Source organism: Rhinoderma darwinii, chromosome 2 (assembly GCF_050947455.1).
Source record: "Rhinoderma darwinii isolate aRhiDar2 chromosome 2, aRhiDar2.hap1, whole genome shotgun sequence".
NCBI lineage: Eukaryota > Metazoa > Chordata > Amphibia > Anura > Rhinodermatidae > Rhinoderma > Rhinoderma darwinii.
The window spans coordinates 308003538-308012463 of NC_134688.1; the positions used below are offsets into that span (position 1 = coordinate 308003538).

Genomic DNA, 8926 nt, shown 5'->3' on the forward strand with positions numbered 1-8926 from the left:
AGCCAAACAGGAATGTCCTACATACTCAACAAATTAGTATGGGTCTTTCAGGTAAGGTGTCTTGTCTTCAATTATGCGAATGCAACGGCATCACACTGAAAGATGGTTCACCACCACCACTCGTGTTCACATGTTTTCTCATCTTTGCGCGATCTGCAAACCCGTGAAGATTAAAATGCACACCAGAAGAAGACGGCATTGATGAGTAGATCATCGAGCCGACAAGGAAAACAGTAGTTCCATTTACAATCCCAATGTCACAGATCCGTGTAACTGTTGTACATGTATTGTCAGCTGTTAAACGTACACATTGACTTTTATGTCGGCCGTCTGAAAAAATAGGCCATGCCCTATTTTTGGACGGCCAATATTCACATCCGTGTGAATACAAGCTAAACATCAATGTTCTGTAAGGGTATGTGCACACGATTAACGTCGAAATTATGGAGCTGTTTTCATTAGAAAACAGCTCCTGCATTTCAGACTTTAATAGCTCGTACTCGCGTTTTGCGAGGCGTCAATTACGGACGTAATTTGTAGCTGTTCTTCATTGGAGTCAATGAAAAACTGCTACCATTCCATAAAAACTAAGTGTCCATCACTTATTTGACGAGGCAGTCATTTTAGGCGCCGTCTTGACAGCGAGGCGTAAAATTAGAGGTCGACGACACAGTACATCGAGAAACCCATTGAAATGAATGGGCAGATGTTTGACGATGTATTGGAGCCGTGTTTGCAGGCGTAATTAGAGGCGTAAAACGCCTCCATTGCGCGTGAAAATAGTTTTATTTTAAAATAAATGATAAGACGCAAATTTGTAACTCCACTTTTAATCTTCAACTGATATCATAAATTTTCAAAACACTAGTCCATGGCCAAATATTCCGCAGGTTCTTCCCTGAACAATAGAAATCCACAATATTCGTCGACTGGATCAGAGAAGACGTCTCTTATAATTTTAACTGCGCAAGAGGGAATGTGTCTCCTGTTCCCCTTACCCAGGTACCCATGTATCCAAGAAGTGAATCCTCGATATGCTGTTTTTCGTAAAAGTCTGTAGAGGCACCAAAAGGGATTGTAAATAAATAGAATGTACAGAGTGCATTTATTTTTTCTTTTCTAAATACATACCGATTCAAATCCTTGTCAGGAGGTGGAAGCCGAATTTCTCCAATAGCACGCATGGAGATGTGAACACGTTCTCTGTCCCCACAGAACTGTTGAAAGTAATCATGCTCAGTAATGCATGTAATATTGTCCATAAATGGTTCCACATTTGTAATTTCTTTGCAGCAGATGCTCTCTATATTAGTTGGCATTGCAATGCAGTTGTTGCACAAACACCAAGTTGAATTTGAAATTCTTTCACTGCCATCACATTCATCAATATCTTCCGTTCTAATTTCTCGAAGAGGATTCTGAGGAAAACAAATGCCGGAGTCATCCATGGTTCCATATTTAGACTGAAGTTGTAGTTTCAACCAATCTAACTAAAATATAAAAAAAAAAATTTAGTTTGGCATCTGCATTGTCCAATAAATTACAAATATTGAACAAAATTTAGATACACATTTTAAAATCAAGCTTGGTGACGCCGTTTGTTGGAACACTGCAACAACACGCATGCAATGACCGCAAAAGTGGTTATTCCAGGCTAAATTATAAAAGGGCATGCTCGGATAAGTGTGATAAAAAAAGCAGTAGGGCTGAACGTTGCTGAGCTCAAACAATTTATTTTATGTTAAAAAAAAAAGAGTAAGCCGGGATTCACACGAGCACATTACGTCTGTAACGGAGAGAATGTATTGTGGCCGCAGGTCCCGGACTGAACACAGAGCAGGGAGCTGGGCTCCCAGCATCATAGTTATGTAGAATAATAAGAGTCCCTGTCTGGCTGCGGGACAACTCTCCCGTACTGTAATCACATTTTCAGTACGGGACAGTAGTTCCACGGAGAGGCAGGGACTCCTAGCATCGTACATAACTATGATGCTAGGAGCCCGGCTCCCTGCAGTGTGTCCGGTCCGGGACTTGCGGCCACAAAACGTTCCGTCCTTTAGGGACCGAACATGTTTGTGTGAACCCAGCCTTACACAACTCTCCTACATGTTGTTTGGCCTACTGGGATGAGCACTGAAGACAATCACAGGCTGCTGCGTCACATGGCCCGCCACACCATCATTGTGCACCAGACTACGTGAATATAATTGTACATTTATTTTACAAGCATGACTTTCTAAGGCTGCCATTTGGTCACAATATGCCCACAACAACGTTGTGTGGTATTAGACCGTAGGTGATGCGGGTTACAGTAATGACCGTAATGAAAATCATGCCTTCGACAGACATAATAAATTCAAAGCAATGAAAAACAAAACCTTTTGGGATCGTGTGGCAGTTGGTGATGGTGGTTGATGGTCTAGATCCATTTCTAGCTCATAAATTGGCTGTGCTAAAAAAAGAAAATAAAAATATGATACAGTGAGATGCTATTTGTAATGCCACTGAAAAGTTATTAATAGGCTTGTTGACTAGTGGGCAAAGGTACCCCATGGTTATGCCCCTGGAATTATTTTTGCCATAGGGGGATGGGTAATGTGTACTGTTCATAATGCCCTTTTTATAATCGTTGTCATGGGGGTTCTGGGCAATGCAGCTAATAAGCCCCAATTATGCTCGTTGTCATGGGGGTTGTGTGCAATGCAGCTAATAAGCCCCATTTATGCTCGTTGTCATGGGGGTTCTGGGCAATGCAGCTAATAAGCCCCATTTATGCTCGTTGTCATGGGGGTTCTGGGCAATGCAGCTAATAACCCCCATTTATGCTCGTTGTCATGGGGGTTGTGGGCAATGCTGCAAATAAGCCCCATTTCTGCTCGTTGTCATGGGGGTTGTGGGCAATGCTGCTAATAAGCCCCATTTATGCTTGTTGTCATGGGGGTTCTGGTCAATGCTGCAAATAAGCCCCATTTATAATCGTTGTCATGGGGGTTCTGGTCAATGCTGCTAATAAGCCCCATTTATGCTTGTTGTCATGGGGGTTCTGGTCAATGCTGCAAATAAGCCCCATTTATAATCGTTGTCATGGGGGTTCTGGTCAATGCTGCTAATAAGCCCCATTTATGCTCGTTGTCATGGGGGTTCTGGTCAATGCTGCAAATAAGCCACGTTTATAATCGTTGTCATGGGGGTTCTGGTCAATGCTGCTAATAAGCCCCATTTATGCTCGTTGTCATGGGGGTTGTGGGCAATGCAGCTAATAAGCCCCATTTATGCTTGTTGTCATGGGGGTTCTGGTCAATGCTGCAAATAAGCCACATTTATAATCGTTGTCATGGGGGTTCTGGTCAATGCTGCTAATAAGCCCCATTTCTACTCGTTGTCATGGGGGTTCTGGCCAATGCAGCTAATAAGCCCCATTTATGCTCGTTGTCATGGGGTTCTGGGCAATGCAGCTAATAAGCCCCATTTATGCTCGTTTTCATGGGGGTTGTGGGCAATACTGCAAATAAGCTCCATTTATGCTCGGTCATGGGGGTTGTGGGCAATACTGCAAATAAGCCCCATTTCTGCTCATTGTCATGGGGGTTGTGGGCAATGCAGCTAATAAGCCCCATTTATGCTCGTTGTCATGGGGGTTCTGGGCAATGCAGCTAATAAGCCCCATTTCTGCTCGTTGTCATGGGGGTTGTAGGCAATGCTGCAAATAAGCCCCATTTATGCTCGTTGTCATGGGGGTTGTGGGCAATGCTGCAAATAAGCCCCATTTATGCTCGTTATCATGGGGGTTGTGGGCAATGCTGCAAATAAGCCCCATTTATGCTCGTTGTCATGGGGTTCTTGGCAATGCAGCTAATAAGCCCCATTTATGCTCGTTGTTAGGGGGTTCTGGGCAATGCAGCTAATAAGCCCCATTTATGCTCGTTGTCATGGGGGTTGTGGGCAATGCTGCAAATAAGCCCCATTTATGCTCGTTGTCATGGGGGTTGTGGGCAATGCTGCAAATAAGCCCCATTTATGCTCGTTGTCATGGGGGTTTTGGGCAATGCTGCTAATAAGCCCCATTTATGCTCGTTGTCATGGGGGTTCTGGGTAATGCAACTAATAAGCCCCAATTATGCTCGTTGTCATGGGGGTTGTGGGCAATGCTGCAAATAAACCCCATTTATGCTCGTTGTCATGGGGGTTGTGGGCAATGCAGCTAATAAGCCCCATTTATGCTCGTTGTCATGGGGGTTCTGGGCAATGCAGCTAATAAGCCTCATTTACCCTCGTTGTCATGGGGGTTGTGGGCAATGCTGAAAATAAGCCCCATTTATGCTCGTTGTCATGGGGGTTCTGGGCAATGCAGCTAATAAGCCTCATTTACCCTCGTTGTCATGGGGGTTGTGGGCAATGCTGCAAATAAGCCCCATTTATGCTCGTTGTCAGGGGGGGTAATCCTGCTCACGCACGTGGCATGCTCGTTGCCGAGGGGTGATGTCCGGTATTTTCAATAACAGTCCAATGCCTTGTTGCAAATAGGGGAATATGCTCGTCTCTAGGGAGTTCAAATAGACTTACCTGCAAACGATGCTGCTGCAGAATGAACTGTATCCTCTGTCGCCTGGTGCCGATGTGTCCTCGCTCGTCCGACACGATGCAGGACGCTGTGTGTCTGCACTGCCAGAAGCTGGGTGTTAACGAAGAGAAGTGGATGATGCTGATTTGTCAGCATCATACACTTCCATTCACAACGCCCAGCTAGTAAAAGTAGTAAAAACGCCCAGATGTACATACACAATACACGCCCAGTTGTACTTTTACTTTAAACACGCCCAGTTGTACTTTAGCAAGCCTCATTTGCATAAATACAAAAATGGTCATAACTTGGCCAAAAATGCTAGTTTTTTAAAAATAAAAACGTTACTGTAATCTACATTGCAGCGCCGATCTGCTGCAATAGGAGATAGGGGTTGCAAAATCTGGTGACAGAGCCTCTTTAATGTCAAGCAACAGCTGCAAAAGCATATAAGATTTTATGGTGTATAAAAAGAGAGATAAAAAACAGTGATTCAAATTTAATATTACCCCTCTATAAATCACTTGTAAGGCCACATCTAGAATATGGGATTCACTTTTGGGCTCCACATTGTAAAACGGATATAGGAGAACTGGAGAGGGTTCAAAGGCGGGCAACTAGATTATTGAATGGGATGGGAAGTGTCGCTTACAATGAAAGGCTAGAAAAATTGAGCTTATTCAGCTTGGAAAAAAGACATCTTAGAGGGGATCTTATTAACACGTATAAGTATATATGTGGTCGATACAGAGAACTAGCACATGATCTGTTCCTTTCAAGGACTCCACAAAGGACCAAGGGACATCCATTTCTTGTGGAAGAAAGACGTTTCAGACATCAATATAGGAAAGGGTTCTTTACAGTTAGAGTGGTCAAGCTATGGAATGCATTACCCCAAGAGGTAGTGATGGCAGGTACTATGTCAGCATTTCAAAAAAGGCTAGATGCTTATTTACTGATGAATAGCATTGAGGGTTATAATTAATCAAGCAATGAATGAAGGGTAATTTATTGAGAAATGTTGAACTTGATGGACCTGTATCTTTTTTCAACCTATGTAACTATGAGCTTGAAATTTCAAATAACATTCATTAAACTTAGTCACCATCTTCTTATCATTTGTCTTCTGTAACAGGGGTGTGTGGAGGCCGTGGTCTTGAGTCCTCCATTTTCCCTTAGTGTAGTAAAAAGTATTTTATTCTTGTCGAGTCAATTTTTGTTATTCAGCAAAGATTTCTCTTAGAAAAAGCGAAAACACATTAATAATTTCTCTAAGCTCTATTGAAGTTAAAATGGAAGATAGAACAACCAGACGCAATAGTGAAATTAATTTCTTTCACATTTCTCACCCTTTTGATAATTTCATTATCACACATATACTGTATATATATTATTTCACTAACTAACTATGATCCTACCTATCTTGGAAACAGCCCCCTAGACAGACCGTACTTAAAGAGTATACAGTTAAGCAGAGGCGTAGCTAGGTTCTCCAGCACCCGGGGCAAAGATTCAGTTTGGCGCCCCCCCCCCCAACCTCTTTCCCGACATCTCCTTCCCCCTCGCCATGTTTGTTTTCTCTACCAATCAATGATGTGTCATTTCTTTTCCACATTTCTTTTTATGTAACTCAAGCATAAAAACATTTGTACATTTTACAAGCAATATAGTTCTATACACAACACCAGAACCAAGCTCAGTACATATATACAGCACCAGCACAAATACAGCTCAATTAAGTGCAACCCCTGCCATATAGGTATGTACGGCGTAAAACTACAGCTCCCAGCATGGCCCGAACAATGGTAAGGATATGCTGGGAGATGCTGTTTCCCAAAAAATAAATCATATCATAATCACACCACCCATCATTTTGCTTCAGATCATACAGTGACTACATTGCTAATTCGAGGCAGAATAAACATTTACATTAAGTGACTCACCGGTGACATCTCAGATTCTAGTTCTTTTTCTCCATCCGGTCCAGACATCTATGATGACTTCTCCCGGTCACAGCCCATTTCTGCAGTTTGCCACTCAGATGTCTTCAGCTTCTCACTTTTCCAACATTTCTACACCTATAAATAAAGATAAAGTTCCCATTATACCACACACTACTCCCCTAAATATAATAGCGCCATACACTGCACCTCTAATTATAATAGCACCATACACTATGTCCCCCCCCCACACACACACACACACACACACACACACACACACACTGTGCCACCTGTAGATAGTGTCTGCCATAGAGCCCCCTGTAGATAGTGCCCACATAGAGCCCCCTGTAGATAGTGCCCCCATATAGCCCACCCCTGTATATAGTGTCCCACATATAGCTCCCCTATAGTGCTCCACAGATAGCCCACCACTGTATATAGCCCCCTGTAGATATAGCACACCCCAGTAGATATAGCCCACCCTGTAGATAGTGCTCCACATATAGTCCACCCCTGTATATAGTGCTCCACATATAGTCCACCCCTGTATATTGTGCTCCACATATAGTCCACCCCTGTATATAGTACTCCACAGATAGCCCACCCCTGTATCTAGTCCCCTGTAGATATAGCCCAACCTTGTATATAGTGCTCCATAGATATCCCACCCCTGTATATAGCCCCCATGTAGATATAGCTCACCCCTGTATATAGTGCTCCATAGATAGCCCACCCCTGTATATAGCCCCCATGTAGATATAGTCCACCCCTGTTTATAGCTCCCCTGTAGATATAGTCCAACCCTGTATATGGTGCTCCATAGATAGCCCAACCCAGTATAGCCCCCCTGTAGATAAAGCCCTCCCTTGTAGATAAAGCCCCCCTTGTAGATAAAGTCCCCCTGTAGATAAAGCCCCCCTGTAGATAAAGCCCCCCACGCAGGATAAGCATTGACTAAAGGTAAATTCCCCATACATAATTATGAGGTTCATTTGATAACACATCTCTACATCTCTATACTATCGACCAGACTTTCTATTCCTAGATCCATCCACTGTTACGTGTCATCAATATATATTGGTATATATATCTCTTGGTTTGCCTGTATTTTCCTTTACCACCTTTTCAGATGATTACTATACATTGCTAATTATTACACATTTTCCACCAGTATTTTGTTATTGAACATTTATGTCTTATCTTATGACCTGCAAGCTCTCCCTGCAATTTACGATTTTTTCTGTACAAAACGCACTGTTATATGCATAGCCGAATATCTACTATATGTGTTTCACTCAGTGAAAACTTTCTTTTATTCTTTCTTTCTTTTTTTCATTATTTGTTTGACCCGCAGTAACGTGTGTCACAAAGATCTTACAGTACCCACTTACTACTGATATTGCTTCATATGAAGATTTCTATACAGTAGATCTGTGATCTGTACATAATTGATTTTATTGTTACTGATGACATTCTGTACCACTTATTACGGAATCTAAACTTATATAAATGTTGTTAATTCTATAGTGCCTAAGGAAGGTCATGGTATTGACCGAAATGTCTCACTGTCACTGGCTATAAATAAATAAATTATTTGTTTGGATAAATAACTCCATATTGGTGTGCATAGTACTTTTTTTCTCCCCTTGTAGATAAAGCCCCCCTTGTAGATAAAGCCCCCCCTGTAGATAAAGCCCCCCGTAGATAAAGCCCCCCCTTGTAGATAAAGCGCCCCCTGTAGATAAAGCCCCCTGTAGATAAAGTCCCCCTGTAGATAAAGCCCCCCTTGTAGATAAAGCCCCCCTGTAGATAAAGCCCCCCTTTTAGATAAACCCCCGTAGATAAAGCCCCCCACGTAGATAAAGCCCCCCGTAGATAAAGCCCCACTGTAGAAAAAGCCCCCCATTGATAAAGTCCCCCCGTAGATAATGCCACACACTTTTTATTACAATAAAATAAACAATTCAAACTCACCTTAATCCCGCTCCCACGCCGTCGGGCAGCCATGGAGACCTGCTCTCTTCTGCGCAGGTCTCCTGGGGGTTGAACGAAGCATCTATGAAAGGTGCTGATTGGCTGGGCAGGATGACTTTGCCTGTCACTCAGCGCCTTTCATCGACGGAAGCGCGATAGCACTTCTCTGGTACAAAGGAGCTGAATAGCCGGGAACGGAACGTACCCGGCTACTCATTGCTTCTAATTGTACCTGTGTCCTATAGACACAGGTACAATTATAGTGCAGGAGGAGGTGGCGCTGGCGCCCCCTCTAAGTTGCGCCCGGGGCACATGCCCCGCCTGCCCCCCCTAGCTACGCCCCTGAGTTAAGCTGCATAGCCATGACATGTTCTACATTGTTATACAAAATAGCTATATGAGCATTTTATGTTTGTGTCTATTCATTTCAAGAACAACATCTATTCTT

General features: G+C 43.0%; 1 protein-coding gene across 2 annotated transcripts; it reads right to left on the bottom strand.

Annotated features, from left to right (window-relative positions):
- Positions 1-827: 827 nt before the first annotated feature.
- Positions 828-4728, bottom strand: LOC142741227 (uncharacterized). 2 transcript variants are annotated; one of them, XM_075850630.1, is made up of 4 exons: positions 4564-4728; positions 2379-2452; positions 1132-1418; positions 828-1054 (listed from the first exon to the last, which is right to left on the bottom strand). In XM_075850630.1, exons 1-4 carry the CDS (start codon positions 4718-4720, stop codon positions 865-867), a joined length of 708 nt encoding a protein of 235 aa, XP_075706745.1. In that variant the 5' UTR covers positions 4721-4728; the 3' UTR covers positions 828-864. The 2 variants fall into 2 exon arrangements, with proteins under 2 accessions (XP_075706745.1, XP_075706744.1); XM_075850629.1 differs by having other exon boundaries at positions 1132-1490.
- Positions 4729-8926: the final 4198 nt, after the last annotated feature.

What these genes read in the sequence shown, in the direction of transcription:
- LOC142741227 (XM_075850629.1), bottom strand. Translation starts at nt 4,720, where the DNA reads ATGATGCTGACAAATCAGCATCATCCACTTCTCTTCGTTAACACCCAG. An exon ending in TGCAGCAGCATCGTTTGCAG is followed by an intron (nt 2,453 to 4,563) that starts GTAAGTCTATTT and finishes TTCTTTTTTTAG; the next exon opens with CACAGCCAATTTATGAGCTA. An exon ending in CTGCCACACGATCCCAAAAG is followed by an intron (nt 1,491 to 2,378) that starts GTTTTGTTTTTC and finishes TTTATATTTTAG; the next exon opens with TTAGATTGGTTGAAACTACA.